Source organism: Dipodomys merriami, unplaced genomic scaffold (assembly GCF_024711535.1).
Source record: "Dipodomys merriami isolate MVZ:Mamm:240054 unplaced genomic scaffold, mDipMer1.0.p SCAF_365, whole genome shotgun sequence".
NCBI lineage: Eukaryota > Metazoa > Chordata > Mammalia > Rodentia > Heteromyidae > Dipodomys > Dipodomys merriami.
In genome coordinates, this window is record NW_027205215.1 from 345,740 (window position 1) to 372,500 (window position 26,761).

General features: G+C 39.8%; 1 protein-coding gene across 2 annotated transcripts in view; it reads right to left on the reverse strand.

Moving 5' to 3' along the window:
- Positions 1 to 372: 372 nt before the first annotated feature.
- Positions 373 to 26,761, reverse strand: part of LOC138804446 (dual specificity protein phosphatase CDC14A-like) — a 151,370-nt gene continuing 124,981 nt past the window's right edge. The window contains exon 16 of one of the 2 annotated variants that reach the window (XM_069988704.1): positions 373 to 884. In XM_069988704.1, coding sequence (XP_069844805.1) covers positions 819 to 884 — 66 coding nt within the window. In that variant the 3' untranslated portion in view covers positions 373 to 818. Of the gene's footprint in view, positions 885 to 2,680; positions 4,796 to 26,761 lie in introns of those variants that run through there. The other variant, XM_069988705.1, reaches the window with a different exon arrangement.

Genomic DNA, 26,761 nt, shown 5'->3' on the forward strand with positions numbered 1-26,761 from the left:
ATTCCTGCAATATTTGAGTCCTAGATGATAGAAACATAGAAATAACTGAGTAGTCTTCCCACATGTGTTTTGAGATTTATACATCTTTTTGCCTTTAAGAGTAAGACAATCATGCAAACTCAATGATCAATAGGTAAGAAGATTGTTGAAAGTGGAAATTTTTAATCAATTATTTTTTAATTGCCAGCACCAGAGTTTTGTGACTGTATGAGTCAAGTTCATTGCTCCAAATGCAACCAAAAACTGATGACAAGGACACAGGAAGAGGGGGTGAAAAGTTGAGAGCTTTATTACAAAAAGACAAATTAACAGACGCCTCTAAAGAGGCATAACTGTCCACCAAATGGATAATTACTAGGCAGGAAAAGTGGACACAGACACAAAGTTTATTTGAAAGTAAGAATCAAATGTCCGGAGAAACTGAGGAAAAATCTCTTAGCTATTGGAGGGTTGGTATAAGCTCTGGACTGGGAAGGTTGCCATACTGTGACGTCTTTTCTACCTGCTTCCCAGGCAAGGAAGAGGGGAGAAGATGGGAGGAGGAGAGGGAGGAGGATGGGGAGAAAAGAAGTGGAGGGGGAGGTGGGAAATGGAGGAGGAGGAAGGAAGAGAGGGAGAGTTCAGACTTCTTCTCTAATGTAAGGGAGTGAGAAGTAAGGCCTGGAAATCAGTTAGCCCCACTGTAGGCTCTGGAGTTCCTCTTTTATACTTCTTGGAGAGTCTCGCTGCCCTAACATCTAGTTGAGTGGTTGTCATTCACCCCAAGGGGACCATACATCTGCTCCAGCATCACCGAGGTCTTTGCTTTCTTGAAGCCATTATCTGGACTTTGCAGAGGACGAAGTAGAGGTTCCACTGGAGTGTCTCTGCGTTCCCAAGGTCTTCTGGAAGAGGAGGTGCAGGCTGGATAGCCCATCTCTGCTTTCCCCAGGGTCCCAGAAGAAAGGGGGTACCATTCTACTCAGTCACTGCCTCTCCTTATCCATCCACACAATTCTAAATCTCCCTCAGCCAGAACACAGGGCCTGGTACACCTGCTTAGCTTTTTGGGCACTCTACCACTTGAACCACAACTCTGCTTCCTCCTTTTTGCTGGTTAATTGGAGATAAAAGTCTTTCTCGGATTTGTCTGCCTGGCATGGCTTCAAGCGATGATCCTCAGATCTCAGCCTCCTGAGTAGCTAGCATTGTTGCTGACGTGAGTTACCAGCGCTTAGCTTGTTTCTTTTGCTTTTTGTTTGGTTGGTTGGTTGGTGTTTTTTTTTGTTTGTTTGTTTTTGTGGGTCATGGGGCTTGAACTCTGGGCCTGGGCACTGTCCCTGCGCTCTTCAGCTCAGGGCGAGCGCTCTACCACTGGAGCCACAGTGCTTATCTAGTGGTTTATTAGAGATAAGAGTCTCATGGACTTTCTTCCCCGAGCTGGCTTTGAACCGCGATCCTCAGATCTCAGCCTCGTGAGTAGCTAGGGTTATAGGGGTGAGCCACCGGTGCCCGGCAGCCTATTTGTTTCTTAACCTGCAGCTATTTCCCCCTCCCACAATAATTTCATCTATAGGAGAAGAGGTATTTCTTCAGTAGGTTCATGATTCCTAAGACATCTTTTTAACCTAGGATGTGGTCCCATGAGACCCTTAGTACCCATGTTTATTTCCTGCAGTGTTGTGAGGAGAGCTAACTGCAGATTCCCAGCGCAAGAAATGAAGCCATCTTCCTGCTCCCCCGCTGGGAAACCCAGAGAGCCCCAAGTTCATATGAGAAAGGTCTCCAATAAACATCTTTCCAAGCTGATGCTCTGGGCATCAGTCCAACAGAAGGTTAGTTTGTTCCATCTGATTTGATTCTCTAAGTTCTCTTTTAGAAAGGTGCCCAATCTTCCTTCTGATAATCAGTAGCTATATCAGTCAATAATCATCAGTACTGACAAAAGACCCACAACACTGGTCCTCAGCAGTATTTTTTTTGCGGGGGGGGATCGATCATGGGGCTTGAACTCTGGGCCTGGGCCCTGTCCCTGAGCCCTTCAGCTCAAGGCTAGCGCTCTACCACTTTGAGCCACAACGCCACTTCCAGTTTTCTGGTGGCTATTTGGAGATAGGTAAGTGTGAGCCACTGCTGCCCAGCTTCTCAACAGTATTTTATTAATTTTATTCTAAAGGAAAATAAGCACGAAGGAAGGAAAGAAAGAAGGAAGGAAGGAAAAGAAGGAAGGAAGGAAGGAGTGAAGAGGAACATTATATGACTTGAGTGGAATTCAAAGTAGATTGTCCCTCTTATTTCACTGTACATGGCGGGCCAAGAAAAGACAAACTACAAATCCATAATAAAGATCCTGAGAAACCCCAAAGGGAACCAACCATACTGAGTCAAAAAATAAAATTATAGCCAGACACTAGTGGCTCATGTCTGTAATCCTAGCTACTCAGGAGGCTGAGCTCTGAGGATGGCAGTCCAAAGCCAGCCCAAGCAGGGAAGTTTGTGAGACTCTTATCTCCAATTGACCACCAAAAATCTGGGAGGAAGCTGTGGTTCAAGTGGAAGAGTACCGACCTTGAGCGAAAAGCTAAGGAACAGCACCCAGACACTGAGTTCAAGCCCCAGTACCAGCACATAAACAAACAAACAAACAAAAGAAACTTCAGTACATTGGTTATTCAAAATCCAAATCACAAAAGCCCAGGAATAAATTGCATAAAACTTTTATTATTTATTAGCAGTGTATTATCTACACTTTAAAATAGAACAAAATATCTTTTGGAAGATAAACTATTCATAACAAAATACATGTCCAACAACTTTATCAATGGAGTAGAATTACTTTGCTATATATTTTTTATGGTGTAGACCTCCCTTTCTTGATGTGTCTATGTATGCACATGTGTATAAGTAATTTTTAAGACATACACATGTAGATACATATGACTTAAACTCACACACATAATTATGGAAAATTTACAGTAGTCAACCTCACAATCATTTCAATAGCTGCACACAAATTAGTGTTCACAGAAGTGAAAACATCAGTACAGTTCCCTTTCCCCTACTTTTTAAATGTCATCTGAATTACTTTTCAATCATAATTTAAAAAAATACTATCATCTTCCTATACAGCTAATCATTTTTACATTAACTGATAATAAAATACAGTATCTTTCCAGCTTTTGAAAAAGATATACAATTTAACTCCTCTTATTTTAACTTTTGATTCCCAAAGCATATAAATCCATTTTTTTCTATCCATGGAGTGCAATTATTTGGTACTGCAGTGACTGAAAAATAGAATAACAAACCTGAGTCAAACATTCATCAGATGCCTTTTTGAAAGATGTAAAAAAAAAATCAAAACATGGAGAAAATGACTTGCTGAAGCACATACATAACAGGATCTCAAGTCACCCCTTCCTAATTAATATGATAACGTATTCCTAATAGATACAACAAAAAACTTCAGATGAATCCATTTCACTTGTCATGTCAGTGTTGCCCATTTAAAAAAAAAGTCTGGCAGAGAATGAGAACCCAAGGCCCTCCTTCTCCCAGACAAATGACATTGCTTACAGGCTCTGAAGCATGAATATAAAAATCACACGTACACACAGGGCAGCAAGGCCTTTGGGCTCCTTCTGATTCACACTAGGTTCACACACACCAAGGGGGCTGTACTCAGTTAAAAAAAATATCTCCTTTACTATGGAGAACTACTTAGCAGCATCTTTTCCAGTTTTCTTCTTCATCCATTTAAAAGTGGTGTCAAACCACAGGACATTATGAACCCACCTTGTACCCAAAGCAAGAAGAGTCTAATTGACTGAATCACTTCTGAAGTGCTTTTTTGTTGGGGGCAGGGGGAGGTGAGGAGGAGGGAGAAGACATTAGAATAATCATTGTACACTTAGGGACAAAGCTCTTGGAAATTTCAGACATGGATTTCAACATATATACCCCTCCTCTGCATATGTACAGAGTAAGTAAGATAATAAGTAAATGGTTTAAGGCATTAAAAAAAAAAAAAGCACTCTTGGGAAAGGTGCGAAGAAATAAAAGCACTGGAATGTTGAGTCCTTTCATAGAGAAGAATCCTGCTTTCAGGAGAAACATCCAGTGAAGCTGATTTCGAACTGGACTGCCTGCTAGAAACAAGGCTGATTTAAATGGCTCCAGAATGAAACCAAAAGAAAACAGTTTTGTCTTAAATAAGCCCTATCAAAAAGATTCTACTCTTGGTATAGAGAAACTTGACTTCTTTAAATTAAACTTTCTCACTTATTTTATCTTAATGAGGAGGAATTCACTGTAGACAAAACCATACTAAAACGAAGTCTTAAAATACAAATTTTTGGTAGCAAACAGCAGGAAAATCTAAATCAAAATATAGTCTAGGTTTTTTATACATCATTTTTAGATATTTATAAATTTATCAAAATAGACTTTCAAAGTTCACAATACATACATAATATAACACTGTACATATAACAAATGTATTACTGAAATACATTAGAAATAACCTTTCGAAATACCAAATTCAACATTAAAACTGTCTTTTTTTTTTTTTTTTAAAAAAAGGGTTGAAATCTCCATAAACAGTTTCAGTGCATTTATAGTAGTCATTTAGCCAGATTTCTGGCTTCAAGTCTCTCGAAGGTATTATCTTAGTGCTTTCTCTAATGTAAGGTAAAGAGCAGGAATCCATGCGGTAAGTAGGTACTTTTTGTCCACACTGCCCATCCAGATGTCTAAGCACAGCCGCTTTCACCGCAGTGGCAAGGCCTTAGTAATGAACATATTCGGACTGAAGGGACTGTGTGGGGAGAGACATAAGCCAAGGTTAAGTTCCACCCCAAACCACACAGCAACCTGCTTCAACACAAGGCAGCACAAACAAAATGCAAACTTAAGGGGGGGAAATAGAGAAAAAAATAGAAATAAAAAGGTAGAGATGTGAAATGACTACAAGGAAACTATGTTTCTAAAGACTCTAGCTGCTCCGGATGGCTGAGAGCTGAGGATCACAGTTCAAAGCCAGCCCAGGCCAAAAAAAAGTCAGTGAGATTCTTAACTCCAATTAACCAGCAAAAAAAAAAAAGACAGAAGTGGAGGTGTGGCTCAAGTAGTAAGGCACCAACCTTGAGCAAAAAAGGCCAAGCGAGAGCACAAAGCTCTTAATTCAAGCTCCAGTATTTGCACATTTTATTAACTTATTAATAGTTAATTTTATTAACTTATTAATAGTATTATTGAAAATGAAAGAAGTAGCTTAAGTTCTTTTTTTTTTTTTTTTTGCCAGTCCTGGGGCTTGAACTCAGGGCCTGAGCACTGTTCTTGAGCTTCTTTTTGCTCAGGGCTAGCTCTCTACCACTTGAGCCACAGCACCACTTCCGGCTTTCTTTGGTTATGTGGTACTGAGGAATCCAACCCAGGGCTTCATGCATGCTAGGCAAACACCCTACCATTAAGCCACATTCCTAGCCCTTAAGTTTAATTCTTACGCTACTCAAACTATTAAATGTTATTATAACTAATGAATATAGTTAGAATAAACTGTGAGAGAGCATATACTTTTTATTTAATACCTATTAATGACATAATAGTAATGCTTCAAATGTAGCAAAATTAGCATCCATCCAAATGCTTTCCCTTAAGAAGGTTTGAATTTAATGCATATGTTACAAATCCTTTCCATTAAAGGAACAAAAATATACTAAAAGCTTGATCTTAAGACCTAAGAGCATTGCTGCAGAAAGTCTTATGGTGAAAACTAAATAAAGAATAAGCCAAGTTTGAGTACATAGTCCTCCTACACTGCGTTAACATATAAAAGGGGTGTAAATGGGATCTGTAATCCAAATGCACAGAGACATAAACCAGGAAAAGAGAAGACCTAGAGAATGTTTGTCAATTAGTTATTTTTGAGCAGCACGTGGTAGTTAAAAAAAGAAGGAACATAAATTAAGTTCTAAATACTGCACCATTCTGTGGACACAAGATGTTTTTTTCTTTGTTGCTGTTGTTTTTAATGTACTGTGTGATTTTTTTTTCATTTGTATGTTCTTCCTACTATGGTATAAAGCCCCTGTTGTCACTGTATTTGATTCCGGTACCCTGCATCTTGTATATACATTTTTCTAATTTGGGGAGGGGAAGGGAAATAACAAAATGCTGAAACAAGGATACAGGTTGACCCATTGTAACAATGAGATGTAGAAGACACTATGTTGAAAATGAACTTTACAACTTGGGGCAGGAGAAGGAGGAGTTGGGGAGGTGGAGAGAGAAGGTATGGTAGGAGACAAACAAAGGAGGAGGCAACAATGCTTGATAGGAAATGTATGCATTACCTTGCTCATGTAACTGTAACCCCTCTCTGTACAGTATCTTTACAATAGAATTTTTTTAAATAAAAAAATAAATGTTGCACCATTCTAACCAAATGCCTTAAAACAACAGATTTTTTTCAAATTGATCTATAGCATTTTTAACAGATTTTACCAATTTTGAGACACCCCCTACTCCATTTTGGTTATGATCTAGGTGTCAGTACAAAACAATCTTTCTATTATGCCAAGAATTTATCAAAGGATTCCAATTATCTTTCTAAGTGTCAGCAAACCTTATATCCATCAATAACTATTTTCTACATCCTATTAGCACAGTGAGCCGAAGAGTTAGAGTTCCTGACCTCAAAGGGCAAAAGACTCAACAATCACAACCTCATAGGGTGAAAAGACAGACAATGGTGTGTCAATGTTCACTATATTATGCATAGGGTAAGATTTAACATTGTGCAACAGAGAAGAATTCAGAGAGGGATAGTACAGGAAACAAGGATCATTCTAGAGTCTGTAGGCTTCAAGGAAAAAGTTAAAGAAAAAAAAGATAAAGAGACTGCAAGTTGACTTTCTTGATACCAGATGTGTTTTTTGCTAAGTCTTCGAAATGATCAAGAATTCAAGCACTATAATGTAAATATACCTGAGCCCACAGAGAGACTAAAGAAGCTAAGACATTGCAGAAGTAGGTAAGTCCCTTGAAGCCCAGAGCATTTAGTTTACTTTTGCTTTTTGGTGGTGGTCCTGGAGCTTGAACTTAGGGCCTACACACTGTCCCTGAGCTTCTTTTGCTCAAGACTAGCACTCCACTATTTGGGCCACAGCTACATTTCTGGTTTTGTTCTGAGTAGTTTACTGGAGACAAGAGTCTTATAGGTTTATGCCAGGCACCTGTGGCTCACACCTGTAATCTTAGCTACTTAGGAGGCTGAGATCTGAGGATCGCAGTTTGAGCCAATCTGGTAAGTCCCCATGAGACTCTTATCTCCAATTAACCACTCAAAAACCAGAAGTAGCACTGTGGATCAAAGTGGTAGAATGTTAGTCTTCAGCAAAGGAGCTCAGGGACAGCACCCAGGCCCTGAGTGCAAGTCCCACAAATGGAAAAAAAAAAAAAAAAAAAGAGGGCGGGGGAGTCTCACAGATTTTTCTACCTAGGCTGGCTTTGAACCACGATCCTCAGATCTCAGTTTCCTGAGTAGCTAGGATTACAGGCTGGAGCCAGCAGTACCTAGCTCAGAGCATTTTTCTAGTTGCTTTGTCCCCAGTTTCTGAAGTCTGTAATGATCACAAGCAGAGGCAGGTGAAGTACCAGAAGGAGGTCACATAGACACATTGTAGATTAGCCAGTATTTTCTTGGGAATATTTATCCTTTCATTAACAGAAGTCAGACTACTCCTCAAACTGTTTACAAATGTAGAACAAAGTTACGTTTCCAAGTGCCTCTTACAGCCTTAGGGCTCCATCGATTCCCAGTGTATAGATAATACAGCAAACAGCACTAGACAAGTGACTTTTGTTACAGATTTCTGCTAGGATACTTATATGTCCATTCGTGTGTGAGGGTAAATGTGTGTATATTTAGATTTGATTATTTATGAATTATGGTATCCACAATCTGAAAAATAAGTTTCTCGTAATTATTTAGTCTCCTGGACAAAGCCTTTGCTTTCACATAGCAGAACTCACAGACTCTGGCTGCTTTTTAATTCAAAATACAGTTCATCATAATCTCTATTGCTATTTCCTTTTTGCACAAACTGCTCTTCTGTGTTGCCGAAATGGTACTAGAAGCCTCAGCAAACAAATGAAGAGGTCAAAACGTAGACTACCCTGCCAGGTACCATGTCTCATGCCAATATCCTACTCAGGAGGCTGAAATCTGAGGATTCTGCCTTGAAGCCAGCTCAGACAGGCAAATCCAAGAGACTCTTATCTCCAGGTAACTAGCAAAAAGCCAGAAGTGAAGGTATGGCTCAGCTGATAGAGTACCAATCTTGAGTGGAAAAAGCTAAACAAGAGCATGAAGCTCTCAGTTCAGGTCTTACGACCAATGCACCCTCTCTATCATGCTAGTTCATTCATTCAACATGCAAGTGTCCATATGGAGCAGGGGAGGTAAAATAGAGTCCCAGAGCTCTCCAACAAAGACACAATCCATCATTTCTCTAGAAAGAAAGTTAAGACAAATTAAAGAAAAAAAAAAACAGCAAGAAGGGTTTAGCAAGTTACTCTGGCTTTGGTATTTCATAATAAACGAGATTCTTCTTATTCTCAACTACAAATCTTAATGGGAATGGATGTAAGGAAGTGGAAGATTCTTATACTCTTCAAGATCTAACCCTGGAAGGTCAGGAACACATAGGTTTTGAGTGCTGATCGCCCACACAACTGTCTGGGTCAGCTGTTCTCAATCACAACTGAGAAAATCTCAAGGAAACACTGCAGAGTTCTCTTCTCTTGAAATCTTAGCACAGAAGAGAGACAGATAGGCCACCTTAGTTCCTGCTTTGACCTAAAGCACATGATTGTAAAGCATAACTCCATGCTTCTTAAGTAGGCACAGGGCAGACTACTTCCTTTAAAAAAAAAAAAAAAAAAGTCTCCATATCACATACAATTACAGCTTGGACATGTTCCAAAATCCTAAACTTTTTGAGAGTTGACATGAGGCCACCAGTGGAAAATTCCACTCCAGACCTCATGTGACAGGTCACAGTCAACACACGGGTGCACTCAAAACGCTGCATTAAATCACCTTCCATGCCAGGTGTTATAATCCTGGCTACTTAGGATGCTGAGATTCTGGAGATGGAAACTTGAAGCCAGCCCGGACAGAAAAGTCCTTGAGACTCTTATCACCAATTTATTGCCAAAAAAAAAGCAGGAAGTGGAGCTGTGGCTCCAGTGGTAGAACATTAGCCTTGAGCACAAAATCACAGGACAGCACTTAGGCCGAGTTCAAGGCCCAAGACTGGCGTGCACACACACGCACATGTGCACGCGCACACGTGCACACACACACACACACACACACACGCATGCACACATACACACACAATTCCTTCAGGCATAAAAATCATATATGAAACATAAATGAAATTCAATTTTGAATTAAACTCTCCCCAACAGATCTCATTATGTATATACAAATACATATACAAGGATATATTAATATTCTTGATAGCACACGAGTAAAGCAACATCTTGGTATTAGTCATCTAAATGGGAGGAACTAGTGACCTGGAATATATTCCAAAAATCAAAGCACTCCTGGACCCATGCATTTTGAATAAGCAATAGTCAACCCAAACTAATATTCTGGAAATAATAAATTAATTAATAAATAAAAATAATAGGCATTTTAATATTATAGAAAGAATACAAATATATTTTGTATTTAAAAAAGAATGTCACAAGTGCAGTTGATTTTATTAAAATAGATTAGAATAAAACTAAAGTTCTTAAAAAACTAGGCTGACTACTCAGCAGGTCTTCTGTTCTGAGATGGCTATCTATGGAATCATTGCTATATGCCAAACACAGCTCTTACATGTAGTCATCATTGACCATCATTAACTATTACATGCAACCCATTTCACAGATGAAGAAATTGAGGTACAAAGCATGGAAGATCCCACAATTAGTAAAGACTCTGACTCTAGTCAGAGTTTGAAGCCTATGAGTCTGGCTCTAAAGTGCTAATCCATGCAACCTTGTAAATCACCTCCCAGCTTTTGTCCTGAGACAATCACACATTTCAGTCCAACATTCCCTCTCAGCCCAACAAAAATGTTAGACAGACACTGTCAGACAGGGTGTAATCCCAAGAGAAAAAAAATGATTAAATTACAGAAAGATGTAACACTTATTACCTGGTAGAGATCACACATTCAGATCACTTTCACCTAGACTAAATCAAAAAGTGCTTTTGGAAAGATTCTAAATTAAAAGGAAATTTTCTTTCTAATGATAGCCACACTTAAATATTCTAGTTAAAGTTTTGATGCCACTGGGCCAAGTTTTGTTGCTGTTACCATATCGATCAATACTAATGTGTCTAATATAAGAAGAATCATGGCAATGACATTGGAAATGGCCAGGTGACTTGGGGTCATGAAACTTAGTACTTGCTTATATAATTAAGAGATTTTAAGTTTTCAAATACAATATTAAATTCATTTGGTTAGTAAGTTTCACGGGGTTGTAATGAGTTAAGGCTTGGTCACATTTCACAGAATTATTACAATAGGAATGCTAGAAGAATAATAACAGTAATATTCAACCTGGAAAATGGGATAAAATGTCCTCAATACTTGCAGCCTCAAAAAAATTATGTCAAAATATAAGCTTCCATCAAGAAATCTTTTTCCCTGAAAGCTGTAAGATCTGACATAATGCAAAGTGTTAGGTAAGGAGATCAAGACAATTTGTACTGTTCTGCAAATTCTCTACTAATCTGTTTTGGGTAGATGTGGGTATTCGCTTTAAAAATTTGGCTTTTCTAAAGCTATTTCTTTATATCAAACAGCCCAGTTACCTAACCATGGTAGAAAACCATATAATAATTATAAGCATAGATACTATACTGATCATTAGTAGATAAAACTGTAAGTTGGCTATCAACTTAAGGCAAATTGTGAAGGATGAAGAAAAGATCACCATCTTTATTCAAAGAATGAATAAAGTGCCAGCCACCAGTGGCTTACATCTGTAATCCTAGCTACTCAGGAGCTGAGATCTGAGGATGACAGTTGAAAGCTAGCTCAGGCAGGAAAGTCCATGAGACTCTTACCTCCAGTTAACCAGCAAAAGGCCAAAAGTAGAGCTGTGGCTCAAGTGGCAGAGTGCTAGCCTTGAACAAAAAACTCAGGGACAGTACCTGAGTTCAAGCCCCAGGACTGGCACATAAAAAAAGAAAATGAATGAATACTTATGAACTAATGTTCAAGTCATGTGAACAATGGACACAGGAGCCTAGAAAGTTAGTGTTCTCTTAGGCCAAATTCTTGTCTCAAATGGACTTTTGCCATATTTATTGTTTTTCTCTTTTTGCTCCAGTTCCCTATTTTTTCAAGTCCCTTAAAGAAGAAAAAATAGTTTTTCTGGTTACCCCTGGTATGAGTTTTAACTAGAAACAAACACACTTATGATAATTAAAGACAAAAATACAGATTTGGTGATATGGGAATTTATATATAGCTCCCATGTATGAAGATTTAATTAACAAATACATCGCTGGGGAAAATATGATTTATCTATAATTACCTCTATGTTCCTGGGTCTCTTTATGAGTTTGTACTTTTGTATTATTGCTTAAGAATTAACATGCAAAATATGTGTGTTGATACATATTTATGCAAATGTGGTTTTCAACACTTAAAATATTTCCTTCTGTTTACATAATGCATACGTCTCCAGTAACACTGGAGGAAACATAGCTGTGTGATTTTAAGGACATCATGTGATTACAAACAAAAAAAGCTAATAAATCAACTTTTGAAATGACTGCATACATTTCTCCCAAGTGTTCTCCGTGTTTTAGAGGCCCTGAGATATACCAAGCCAATTTTGGTTAATTAAAATGCTATGTAAAATATTCTTTCACCTTCCTACATGGTTTTTAATAGATCCTTTTTTTTTCTGGGGGAATTTAATATATGCTTTTCAACAATCACAAAGAGCTCAATTGTTAGATGACAGATTGCTGACACCCAGCTTGACTCAACCAACCGCTACTTGAGTGTTTTCAGTTCATGTGAGCACCAAAATTATATTGATGCAAGCTAGGTATAAATTTATTTTCTCTTATTTTAGTAAAGCCAAATTTCTACAAGAAAAAAAAAACACAACTTCCAGATTACTGTATATTAGAGCTAAAACTGAAAACTTGGCTTGCTGTTAGGGCTTCAGATGCTAGCAATCACATATAGACTCTTAAGCATCCCAGCTTAATATCTGCAAACACAGATATTTCACACAAGCTTTAGTTCAATAAATACTTTTTAGACACGTACTATCCCATGGAACTTCAGCAAGCAAAGATGTTTCTGAGAAGCTTAAGAACCACCAGAAGAGAGTCTGCACAACAGACTATAATGTGAGTGACAGATGTGTAGACAAAGTCCCAGGAGAGTCATGATGCAGAAGCATTCTATCCAGATGGCTCCTGGGTGCTTCCTCAAGGTAACTACTAGCCAGGCACTGGTGGCTCACGCCTGTAATCCTAGCTACTCAGAAGGCTGAGATCTGTGGATCATGGTTCAAAGCCAATCCAGGCAAGAAAGCCTGTGAGACACCTATCTCAAATTAATTACCAAAAAAAAAGAAACAGAAATGGAAGTGTGGCTCAAGCGGTAGAGGGCCAGACTTGAGCAAAAAAGACAAGGGACAGTGTCCTGCCCCAGGATTGGCACAAAAAAGCATGGTTTCAGGTTCAAGTGATAGAGCATCAGCTGAGCTAGCAAGCCTAGTAAGCACAAGACCCTGCATTCCAACCCTGGTACTACCAAAAAATAAACAGTAACTACCAAGTCAGGCCAGGGAATAGAAAATCAAGCAAAGGAGGAAAGGCAGAGTGAATTACACAAGCTCAGGTTCAACTCAAGCTGAGTGTGACACTGGTACCATGCCAGCCAGGATGCCAGAGTCCATTGCTAGAAAGGAGCTAGGTAGCCAGGCTCCAGTGGCTCACGCCTGTAATCCTAGCTACTAAGAAGGTTGAGCTCTAAGCATCGCAGTTCAAAGCCAGCCCAGGTAGGAAAGTCCGTGAGACTCTTATCTCAAATAAACCACTAGAAAACCGGAGGTGGCACTGTGGCTCAAATGGTAGAATGCTAACCTTGAGTTGAAGAGCTGAGGGACAGCGCCCAGGCCCAGAGTTCAAGCCCCATGACCGACAAAAAAAAAAAGGTGCTAGGCAGGGTGACACAGAGTAATGTTAAAGAACCTTGGGTGGCAAGCCAAAAGCTCCAGACTAAACACTTTAGGCAGAGTGGATCCACTAACAATGGCAAAGATGAGAAGGATTTGATCACCTCTCACTGAGGAATTTAAACCTGACATAGGAGAGATTAATGGCAAGCAGTTCAGAGTGGGAAGAACACAAAAGTTTGATTTAATCCAAGTTCCAGTGGCTTCTCAAGAGGCTGAGATATAAGGATAGAGGTCCAAAGCCAGCTGAAGCAGAAAAGTCCATGAAACTATCTTCAGCTAACCAGTAAAATACTGGACTGGAGGGGCATCTCAAGTTGTTGAGTTCCAGTGATGAGAAAGAATGCCAAGCAAGAGCTCAGGGTCCCGAGTTCAATCCCCAGCACCAGCATGCATGCACACACATACACGTATACACACATGCATACATACGCTAAAGCATATATATATATATATACATATATACACATATATATATATATGCTGTTTAATGGTTCATAGAGACCTCAATTAACATAGCAGAGGTAAGAATGAGGGGACTGTAGTGATAAGGGTTATGGCAGAGGGAAAGGGAGTATATCAAAGATAATTTTAAATTTCTATCTTGGATAACTGAGTGAATAAAAAATAGGTTTGTTGAGAAGGTAGACTGAGGGAAGAGAGATCAAGGAAGAGCGAGAAGAGGAAAAGGAAAAAGGAAGAAGTAGAGAAGGAGGCAGCATTGGACAAGGTCAGTGTCTTGGAGAAAGTCACTAAGGGTCAGACAGAAGACAAACAGGTAATGATTTAGGAGAAGGAGAAATAACATTCCAAATATCAAAAAGAGAAGAAAATTTTTAGGAAAAATGGCTGGTCGACATTTTTGTCAAATATCCCAGGTGTGGTAATACACACCCATAATTTCAGCACTAGGGAGACTGAGGCAGAAGGATCATCAGTTTGAGGCCAATCTGGGATACATAGTAAGACTGTGATTCCAAACAATACAAAACATCGTTAAATGCTGCAGAAAGACTAAGAAGAATTAGAATACATAGGCGACTATTAGACCTGGCCCTAAAGAAGGCAGTGATAACCTGTGGGGCAGCCAGGGCTAAGCACCAGCCACGGGAAACATAGGAAGACAGTAAAGCAGGCTGCTCTTTGTCCCAAGTTTATCCATAAAGGAGAAACTGTGGGAAGAAATCAGGACTTAGGAAGAACTCCTCTCTGTTCCCCAACAGCCCCTACATGCAGAAATTCATGATTGTAGGTAAGAAGACAAAGAGTCAGGCAGACAGGAAGCTGAAGAAGAGATGAGTGGAAGGAAGTAGATGGGCAACTTCCTGGAGTGTTTGAAAAGAATAGTATAGACAGATATTGGGAAAGAGTAAGGTTTCTTTAAGAAAAAAGAAAGAGGGGGAGAAAGGATGAGTCAGATTCAGATAAACCTTGAGGCAAGTTAAAGGAAATTACTTCTCAGCAGATTTCAACACAAGGTGAAGAAAGGTTTGGAAGAGTTACACTGAGGACATTTTTTTTTTCAGTTTTGGAGCAGCCAGTATAGGGACTGGAAAGGGAGACAAAGAGAAATAAGTAAACTAATAATAAGCACCAAATGGCTAAGTAAATCAAGAACATGTTTAAAATGGAGCCAATTGGCCAAGTTACATGATTCCTCCCCCCCACGCCCCCCCACGCCCCCCCCCCCCGGTCAGTCAACACAAGAAATGGTGGAACTGATCTAACTTTGGAGGCTGATCATCCAACGACTACAGAACATCCATGAGGTACTGGAAATGTTGGACAAGGAAAGCAAAAATAACTAAGGAACTACAGAAGAAACAGTAAAGTCAGGAGCAGAGGGGACTGTCTGAGAAGAGTCAGAGTCTGAGAAGTTGCAGAAGCAACTTCTTCCACCATCAGCTCTAGTTGATAGATACACTTCCAAGTGAACGGAAAAATGATACGCATGAAGTACCATCAGGTCCAATGGCTGGCCCACTGGAGGTGCTCAATAAATGCTTGCTGATGATGGTAATGACTTAGAAAATGTCCAGTTGTCCAGTAGATAACAAGTATAAGCAAAAGTCTTCCGGGAATGATGGGATTTGATGATGGTGGTGACAGGAAAAAAAAAAAAAAGAAAGAAAAAAGATCTTTTTATCATTGGACGTATTGAATCAGGGCATCTAGCAAACTCTCAGAACACACTCTGTGCCTCTTACTCTTAGCCTCTTCCTAGATTTAGAAACAAGGTGGGCAGTGATGGCTCATACCTGTAATCCTAGCTACTCAGAAGGCTGAGATATGAGGGTTGTAATTAAAGCCAACCCAGGTAAGAAAACTCTGTGAGATTCTTATCTCCAATTTACTACCAAAAAGCTGGAAGTAGAGCTGTGGCTCAAGTGGTAGAGTTCCCCCTTGAGCAGAAAAAAAACTAAGGAATGGCACCCAGGCCCTGAGTTCAAACCTTAAGACCAGCGCACAAACACACACACACACACACACACACACACACTCACACACACACACACACACACAAATAAAGCAAGGGTGTTAAATCCGGGCATCTAGTAAGCCATCAGAACATACCCTGTATCTCTTAGCCTTAAAAATTTGGGAACCACCAGAAAGGAAGCATTTTGTACTTAAAGAGTAAATTGGGGGTGAGAACCAGGTTAAATGGGTTCAGATTTTGCTTTCTTTCAAGTGGAGATTTGATTTTCTCTTTTGGTTTCCTGCTTTTGCACACAGAAGGCTGATGGGGTTCATCCTTGGTCTCCCCAAGAGTGAGAAACATCTGCTTCTGTGGTTAAAACAAATTCTCACCTCCGTCTCCATTATCAGCCACCGAGAAGTTCATTATCAAAGAAAGCCTGTGCCACAGTCCAAAAGCAGTGTGAGGTGACTGCCGATCTGTACAAGCATGTGCAACACACATCCACATAACTATCTGCTCCTGTCTGACAGAGGGTGGCAATAAATATCTACACACACACACACACACACACACACATACACACACACACACACACACACACACACACACACATAAATTTCAAATTTTTGCAAGAAAAAAATGACCTACTCAATATTAGAAAGACAGGTTGAAATAAGCCACACAAAGGCAAACACACTCACCCTAGATGCTGTGAGATACCACAGCAGTCACATTTTCTAACTGGATGTTTCTTACTTCAAGGTGACCAGTCTATTCAGAAAAGGGCCAAAGGTCTACAACCTTTAAGCAGAGGGTTCACAATAAAATAGTGGTGAGCAAGGTCAGGTGACTGATAGAGGCAGAAAACGTGAGGAGGGATCCAGTCTGATGTAGCTGAGGAGAGCTTCACAGAGAAGGCAGAGCTCCAGCCAGCCCTTGATGGAGAAGAGTCTGAGAAGCAAAGGGAAGGAGTAGGTGGAAGGCTGGAAACCATGGTGGAGGACAGATCACATTCAAGAACACCAAGAGCCTGCCTGGCTAAAGCAAGAGGTGATCAGGTAAAGGGAGAACTGAGCTTACATAGCTGGTGGGAAGATTCAAAAAGGCCTAAAATAGCAAGGTACAGACCTACTTCAGGTGAAGCTAGAGTTGAGAATACATTCCAAACTATCCTTTCTTTGTATAAACATTTTATACAAGATGAAAGAGAACGAGAGGTCACAATAGGTCCCTCAAAGCATCATCTCGGTGACCTAAAAACATACTGAGACCCAGAAACCAGGAAAGGTGACCTGGTGTTCAATGCTGTGGACATATGCCAGAATGTCCAGGCCTGACATCAGAGCCGAGATGAGTTTCTTTCAGCTAAGCAACAAAGCAGACAGAAGCCATGCCACGATCCTCAGGCACAGCTTGGAACTGACATGCCATTGTTGCTTGAGAAGCAAGCGAAGGCCCAGCTCACCAAGAGAGAAAATAGCCTAGGTCATTCAGACTGAGAGAGCTAGAGGATCCAATAGAGCCTATGAGAAATAATAAAGTGTTAAAGTGAAAGATATGGTAGTTGCCAAGGTCTGGTTATTACAGAGCAAAAACCTCACACTGTACTCCACAAATGCGTATAATTTGGGTATGTCAATCAAAAATCAAATCAAACTTTAACAAAAAAAGTCAGTAGATGTGAGGAAAACGTTAGGACGGAAATGAATAAAAACCTCTCATATCAAGTGCCCATCTATGAACTAAAATATCAAAACAATGTATCCCTTGAGATATTTGAGATGCAAAGCCTGGAAAAATAGCACCAGAAGAACACAAAGTCACAAAACAAAACCAAGCTGACCCCAATTAAGACAAATGGCGATCACCAAAAGAATGACTTAGAAATGCTGAAGGATAGGATCACTGAAATTTAAAATGTACAAGATAGTAAACTGGAAAACAAAAGAAGCAGGCCTATCAGAAAACAGGTAGATCTCAGGAATTACAACAATAAATTAAAAGGAAAGAAATACAGAGAACAGAACAAAAGGTTCCAAAGTAAGTTTAGGCAGTATTACAAAAGAAGAAGGTAGGAGAAAGGCAGAGAAGAAATATCCAAAAGAGATATTAGCTGAGAATTTTCTAGCAGCCCTAAAATTGAAAGCACACACTGAGTCCAGCTAGATCAATTATAATGAATCACTGTTTGGACATGCTATGGTGCTATGAGAGAAGCGCAAGGAAAAAGACAAGTCTTATGATAATAATTGGTTTTATTCTACAACCCCACAAGCTTTTCAAACAAAGCCTTACATAAGGAAACTGGTATTTTAAGTGGATTTTGACAGCAGTGCCAAGACAAAGATAGAGGGACCAGAATAATAAAGGCAGAAGGATCCGTTAAACCAGAAGATGCCTTCATGGAACGTGTCATCTGGTGGAAGACACTGGATTGTTAGTCCTTACTGAAATAACACTGAGCTCATGGGAGACATACTATACTGCATATAGTATTTCTAATTGGATAAGCTTTCACATGTATATACAAAGTACTTAGACTGGGTGTTTGTGGCTCATGCCTGTCATTCTAGTTACTCAGAAGGCTGAGATCTGAGGATCAGTGTACAAAGCCAGCCTGGGCAGGAAAGTCCATTAGATTCTTATCTCCAATTATCTCCAATTAACTACCAAGAAAAGAGGAAGGAAGGAAGGAAGGATGGAAGGAAGGAAGGAAGACGTGAGTGTGCACACATACAAGTACTTTTTTTAAATCAACCTACAAAAAACAAAAAGTCTTTTTTTTCTATTCTAGTTGTATTATTGATATAAGAAATTATAAAATTGAGTAGTGAATTTTCATTACATATTTCTGCTCAACCATGTTGTGGAAAGCAAGCTTTGTGCTTGAAAACTGTTTCAAATGGGGAGATAAAAACAGTGGACAGGCTCTTCCCCCCCCCAAAAAAATCAATGTACGCACCCCTTAAAGTGGGAAAGTTAAGTTATGGTTAAGTATATCTGCAAAACTCTCATCTGTGAAATAGCTAATATGCAAGTTAAAGGCATCATTTGAACTCTGTTGCCCTCAAAACAATTTGACGCTTCAGTTGTCACATTAAAAAAAAAAACCCAAATCCCCTTGGGAAGAGAACAAAGGAATCATAGTGTTGAACGATTGCCAAACATGTGGTCAATACTGAGAATGATTATTAATTTCCCTCCACTAAAAACTCATAGCAAATCCAAAGCTAAGGAAGAACAAAGAGGAGAGATTTTAAAAAATCAACATCAAGAGATTAGAAAAGGCAGCAATAATCCTCACTATTAAATATAGTAACCTTCAATTAAACAAATGTTTTGATTCATGAAGATATAAGGAATTTTACATAACATACATTCGTAACATGAGGGTTTCTATGATGATATCTCCATACATACACACAGTGCACTTTGAACAAATTCACCCCTTCTACCACACTCCCATTCTTCTCCCTTTTTCAGACAAAGAATTTGGTGGTTTTCATTCTGCTGTCTTTGTGTGTGTGTGTGTTTCCATCTCCTCATGAACATAAAACTCCTTTAATGCTGTTTGATTCTTCATATCCTTTTCTTTTCTACTAAATTTTACTTTTGAATAAATTATTATTATCTATTACTTTGGTAACCATGTGCTTATACACAAAGGTTTAAGATACAAAATTAAATATATATCATAGTTAAGATGAGATGGTGGCAATTTTTGTTGTTGTTATTTGGGGTTTATTTGGTTTTGGGGGGGGGTGTTGTCAGTCATGGGGCTTGAACTCTAGGCTTGGGTGCTGTCCCTCAGCTCTTCAGCTCAAGGTGAGCACTGTACCACTTGAGCCACAGCGCCACTTCTGGTTTTCTCCATGGTTTTCCCCATGCCCGGGCTGGCTTTGAACTGCGATCCTCAGATCTCAGCCTCCTGAGTAGCTAGGACTACACAGGCATGAGCCACCGGCACCTGGAGTTATTTGTTTTTTGTACTGGTTCAGGGGCTTGAAGCTCAGGGCCTAGGCATTGTCCCTTAACTATTTTTGCTCAAGGCTACTGCTCTACCACTTGAGCCACAGCTCTACTTCTGGCTATTTCGGTGTTTAACTGGAGATGAGTCTCGTGGACTTTCCTGCCCAGGCTGGCTTCAAACCACAATCCTCAGATCTCAGCCTCCTGAATAAGAGCTAGGATTACAGGTGTGAGCCACCAGTGCCTGGAATTAGTGACAGTTTTTAGAATGCACTGGAGATAAGAGGAGGTAAGGCATGAAGCTTAGATCTGGAAAAGCTCTTACAAAACACTGGAAAGTAGTCGTATTTATTAGAAATTGATGTTCAAGCAATCAATGAGCACTGTCATGAGAAACCATGAAGTGTTTTAAGGCATTTGCCAATCGCTCAGTAGATGTTCATAAACCTGGTTATCTTACAAAGCTGGAATCCAATATTTTATCTCATTTCAAATCCTACTTTAAGCATGAAAAATTCTCATATATATTTACATGTGTGTATACATATAAATATACACTCTGCTTGATGTCAGAACCTAGAAGAACTTAAATTATCTTCAGGCTACCAACGTTATTCTTCCACAGAGGAAATTTGGGATGGAGAACTCAACCACCACCCTCACATTGGCGGGCCAGACCTAATGGGCTGAGTTATAACAATGGCCACATTCAGAGATCTGTATTTAAGCCAAACTAACACATGGTTTAGAAATGCTAAGATAAAGTAGGAAGTACATCATCTTTCAATTCAACTATCCTTTCAGCTTTAAAGCAAAGGATGATCTTATTCTTTTTAATACTTTCTGTACCTATTAATACTTTAGAAATCATTAAATCCAAAAGAATTCCATCAGCTCTGTGCCAATCAGTGGCTCATACCTATAATGACAGCTCCTTAGTAGGTGGAATGCGGAAGATCACAGTTCTAGGCCAACCAGAGCAAAACGTTGCTGAAACCCTCATTTCACCGAGAGCTGGGTCCAGTGGTGTGCGCCTGTCATCCTGGCTGTGTGAGAGGCTGAGATGGGGAAGAATGATGCTTGCAACCCAGACTGAGTGAACAAAAGTGTGTAAGAAACTTGTGTGAGAAAAAGCTAGGCATGGTAGTGTGTACCGGTCACCCCAATTATGGCCGGAAGCACAATCAGAGGATCATAATCCAGACTAGGCCAGACAAAAAAGAATTTATCTCCAAAATAACAGGGCAAGAATAAAAAGGAGGGGCAGGTGGTATGACTCAAGTGGTAGAGTGACTGGCTAGCAATTACAAAACCGTGAGTTCAACCTTAAATGCTACCACCACCCCCAAAAGAGTAACTTCATGAAATACTTATACATAGCAAGTTTAAAATTAGAAGACATAGGTGGATATAGATCGACAACACATAAACAAATGTCCACATCTAAAATAGCAATACTCTATGTTGATTAAAAACAAAGTACTAACTAGCCACCATCCATGGGAACTGAAGTCAAAAAATAAAACATTGGGTGAGTCCATTTTGTTTGAGAAGAGCTTCACAGAGGGGAAAGATAATGATTGACGCCTTCAAAGAGAAGTTAGTTAAGTGGCCAGGAGGATTCCCAGAAAGGCCTTTCCCAAGGCCAAGATCAAGAGTAGGCACAAACACAGGGCAGGAAGAGGACAAGGGAACACGGTGTGTAGGTACAACAGGAAACACAGCACAGAAGTCCTGATAGCCTCACCATGGAGTTCAAAAGGATCATTCCAGAATTAGCCTATCACTGATTGTTTTTGAACAGGGGAATATGCCACTGAAATCAGTATTGTCTAGCAGTGCTTTAAAGCAAGGGCCAGCCAAACACAGCCTATGGATCGAATCCAATGCAATGCCTACTTCTGTTCGTACCTTTTGTGCATGTGTGTATGCCAGAGCTGGGGCTTGAACTCAGGACCTAGGCACTATCCCTGAGCTTTTTAACTCAAGGCTAGCACTCTGCCACTTGAGTCACAGTTTCATTTCCCCCATTCTGGGTGGTTAACCGGAGATAAGAGTCTCATAGATTTTCCTGCCCAGATTGGCTTTGTACCATGCTCCTCAGATCTCAGCCCCCTAAGTAGCTAGAATTACAGATATGAGCCATTTTTTTTCTTTGTGGTACTGCAGATTAAACTCAGGTCCTCTGCCAAGGCTAGGCAAGGACTCTATCCCTGAGTTACCTTCCCAGTCTGTTAAGGAAAGTTTATTGGATATAGCCACACTTTCATTTATGTGTTAAATTGAATAGTGAGGACACATAGCCAAAAATATTTGCCATCTGACCCTTTATAGAAAATGTAGGCCAGCTCTAAAGTACAAACATGAGGTGTAAAGAGCCTGAGTTAGGAAGATCATCAAAGTTACAACCCCACAAAGGGATGAGAAAAAGAGAGAACCAAAAAGACTGGGAACACTCCAAGAAATAATAAATGCCATAGACCTCACAACCCACAGCCTTCACGAAAATATTCTTGGAAATATCTGAAAAGGTTAAGAACAAAGCCCAATACAGGATACTATAATTTGTGTAGTCCCCCCAATTTTTTTTTTTAATTTTTGATATGTGCTATCCAAAACCGCTTCCAGGAGCATTGCTTGTTACGAATATTTCTAAACCCTCCAGGCCAAGACAGTAGACACTTGTTCTACATGGCTGTTTCCATAAAGCAAGATTCATATGCATTCCAACACAGATGTAACAAAAAAAAACCTCCTTATAACCTTGTAACTACCTAGCCACATATATATTTTTTTAAATATCAGGATAATATCTTATAAGGCTTCATGTTTGAGTGTTATACAAAGGTGCTTTATAAAAATATGTATTAAAAGATTTCTATTTTAAATATAAAAAATATGTAATTTCACTATTTATAAAAATAAATATTTCATTTAAATAAAATATCGAAAAATTCTTGAAATCCACTTAGCATTAAGTAGTCATAATATGATTATTGAGTCACAGGAATACGAGGAAACCCAGAAAAGCTGCTGAATGCACATAGCATCTACACAAGAACAGCTGCAGGAGGCAAGCACAAGGGGTTCACATCAATCTCCCTGTTCTCAGGCAATCCATGACCACTGGAATCAAACCAGTCAACTCAGACCTGCCCAGACCTGGTACAATGCCTGCCCAGACCTAGTACAGTGCCTGCCCAGACCTGGTACAATGCCTACGCTCAGCTCTCCACCAGGCTTCCCCCATTTGCCTTCATCTTAACTTTCCAGCTTCACCTTCTGGTAAAGCCCCAGCTCAAGTGCCCTGAACACTGAAGCTCTTATGCAACACTAGCTGAGAAACACTGAGTGCTCTCTGTAACTGTTGTGGCAAAATACTTCACAGGATGTATCTCGGTTCTACACTAAACACCATCACGTAGGCATTGCTCTGATGACGTTAGCGTCAACACTCTACAGCTTGCCAACCCTCTTCAAAGCATAGTCATATGTTCATGTAAAACTTATGAAAGTGAAAGCTTTTTGGCTGCCTGCCTTGAAACAGGTCCCACAAAATTGTATAAGCTTCAGGCAGTATGCATGTGAACGCATGCGCGCGTGCTCGCGCGCGCACACACACACACACACACACACACACACACACACACACACATACACACACACACTCAGAGACATTAAATAAACTACCGAACTCTTGCCCAAAAGTAGACCAGAAGCCAGACCCACCTGATTTCTGACCTAAGCATTTCACTGCAATAAGAAGGCTGGGCTTCTGTTCTTTCTTATACTGCTTCTCATCCACTTCTTAACCTTTCTCACTAGATACCCAGCAGGCTCCTATTCATCTTCCAAAGCTCAACAAAAAAATATGACCCTTTCTTCAGAGTTTTCCCTAACCTTCCTTGACAAAAAAAAAAAAGTCCTTTATATTCCCCTTCCATGTGTGAATACCTGTAACCATATATTGCTGACATAATATAACCAAATAAATATACCTTTCCAGGTTAGATTGATCTACGTTCCAATCATGGCTCTGCTACATATTTGCAGTTCATTCTTAGGCAGATTATATAACTTCTCAGACCTCCAATGTTTTTTAACTTCAAACTATATATGAATATTTCCATATTCATTCATTTAAGCACACATCCATCCTTTTATCTAACCATCAACTACTTACTGACTGCCTATTCTGTGCCAGATGTAGCTATAAGTAACTAGAAACCACAGGGCCCATCCTTGCTCCCAGAGCACATAGCCTAGTGGATGATGAAAATCCAAAGAGTGCTGTTATTAAGATCAAGATTGGGTATTAGAAAACTTAGGGGGGTAAAGCATCCAGGACCGAACTCAGACTTGGGGATCAGATGAGGACAACGAAGATGCATAGCAATTCAGTGCAAGACGTCACAAAAATATAACATAGCAAATATTCAAGTCAGATACCACAAGTAATTTTGACTTAATAAAATACTTCCACCCCACCCACACCCAAATCACACGTCCCTAATTTCTTAAGCACTTGACAACTCTTCTGTCAGCGAATCAACTGACTTTTTTTTTTAAACAATAAATGGTCAAAAAATGAAATCTTGTGTGTTGCACTAGGCACTAGAGTCAGAAAGACAAGTGGAAGGGCCAAGGTCACTAAAAGCTGGCTGTTCCTTAGCATTCTGTCACTACTACAAGGATTCCTTAACATGTCTTCCTGTTTTCTCCTGTTAAAGCATTTAATGACAGAACAAGGAAATCATTTTTACATTTTTTCCTGGGGGCTGAACTGCTGCAAGAAATGAGAGAGCAATTGCACCTTTCAAAAGAGATGCTAATTGTAGCTTTTAAAATATTAGACTCCCTCTAAACACCCATCACCCTCACCTCCTAAGAGTTTCTGGGTCTTTCTTAAAGGTACAGAGAAGAGATTACCAGGCAGACTTCATCTTGCTACCAAAGGATTTTTAAATCATCTTTGCTGAAGGAGTCAGTCCTAGCTCTTCAGAGGTCTTTTCAGAGACACAGGAAGGGTCCATCTTACTAAGACAACAATCAGAAAGGCTACACTTGACCACAAAGGAAAGCCAAGCACAAGCTCCTACCTGGGTCCACAGACAGTGGAAATTTCCACATCACTATGAACGTCTAGCAGTTGCTCAGCAGAGGTAGGACGCAAGCCCTCCTTGTAGAGGCTTAAGGCAAAAATAAAGAAAGGAGAGTGCATCACAGAAATATGCTTCTTGTGTCCTGCAGGGTTAAAGAGGGAGATGAAAGCATCTGTGTAGGCAATTCTATCTTTTAAATTCTCATATTTAGTGGGCTGGGAAGGTGGCTCAGTGGTAGAGTACTTGCCTTGCATGCATGAGACCCTGGGTTCGATTCCTCAACACCACATAAGCAGAAAAATCTAGAAGTGGCACTGTAGCTCAAAAGGTAGAGCACTAGCCTTGAGCTGAAGAGCTGAGGGACAGCACCCAGGCCCAGAGTTCAAGCCCTACTACTGAACAACAACAACAAAAATCTCATATTTACTGTAAATGACAAATTTAAGAGAAGTGGGGGTTAGATGAGTAGCAGCAACTGACCATACAGACTCTTATTTTATATTGTCATTGGAAATCACCTTACTCCTAGCCAAAAGAGAAAATGTGGAAGAGGAAAAGAAGAAAGAAGTAACAAACCATGGGGTGAGACCTGAATTAAGTTGCACAGACTTCTTTGGGAGGCCTGATTATTTGTGTAAAGAATGCTGCCCCCTGCTCCCAGCAGCAAAGAGGAAATGTGAGATCCTCAAAGGCAGGACCTTAGCCTCTCAAGCTACCATCAAACTGCAAGGCTTCGGGCTTTGAGCTATAAATGTGGAAGGTGCTCAGTGGTAAGTGCTTGCCTTGCATGCATGAGGCCTTGGGTTTGATTCCTCAGTACCACATAAGCAGAAAAAGCCAGACAAATGGTGCTGTGGCTCAAGTGGTAGAGTGCTAGCCTTGAGCTGAAGAGCTGAGGGACAGCACCCAGGCCCAGAGTCCAGGCCCTACAACTGACAAAAAAGAAAAAAGAAAAAAGCCTTGAGTTGGGAAATCCACGAGACATCTTGGGGGTACATGGTTACTGCAAATGTAAAGGCCTGCATTTTATTCTTTAAAAAGAGGCTGATCTTGCTATCATCTTATATGGTCATATGTACATACTATTGAGCTGTTCTGCTTATCTGCTAGGACAATCCTAAATATATAACAAATGAAGGAAACTATGGGATCTATGTTCCTTTGGGTCTGGTTTACTTCACTTAAAATGATTTTTTTTTTCCCAAGTCTTTCCATTCCTTATGAATGAGGCAATATCATTCTTTCTGATAGAAACATAGAATCCCATTGTGTATATATACATTTTCTTGATCCATTCATCTACTGAGGGGCACCTGGGTTGGTTTCATATCTTCACTATGGTAAATAGTGCTGCAATAAACATGGTTGTGTTGGTAGCTTTAGGATATGCTTGTTTGTGGTAATTAAGGTAAATGCCTAAAAGTGGGATTGCTAGGTCATAAGGGAGCTCAATGTTTAGTTTTTTTGATGAACCTCCACACTGCTTTCCAGAGTGGTTGAGCAAGTTTACACTCCCACCAAGAGAGTAGTAGCATTCCCTTTTGGCCACATCCCCTCCAGCATCTGTTATTACCAGATTTCTTGATAATGGCCATTCTAAGTGGTGGGGTGAGGTGGAATCTCAGTGTTGTTTTGATTTGCATTTCTTTTATGGTCAGAGATGTTGAGCATTTCTTCATGTGTCTGTTGGCTATTCTTATTTCCTCTTCAGAGAAATCTCTCTTTAAGTTTTTAGCCCACTTATTAATGTAGTGGTTCTTTCTTTGAAGATTTGTTGTTGGGTGATTTAATTTTTTGAGTTCTAAGAATAATTAGATATGAGGCCAAGACATGGAAACAAGAAGTTTTTCTTTGTTTTTAATGTACTATGTGATCTCTTTTTTCTTTTATGGTTTTTTTCCCCTATGGTTTATCCCCTGTATTTGATTTTGGAGCCCTTGGTATTATATATACGTTTATCTGAATTAGGGAAGGGAAGGGGAACAACAAAATGGTAAGACAAAGGGCAAAG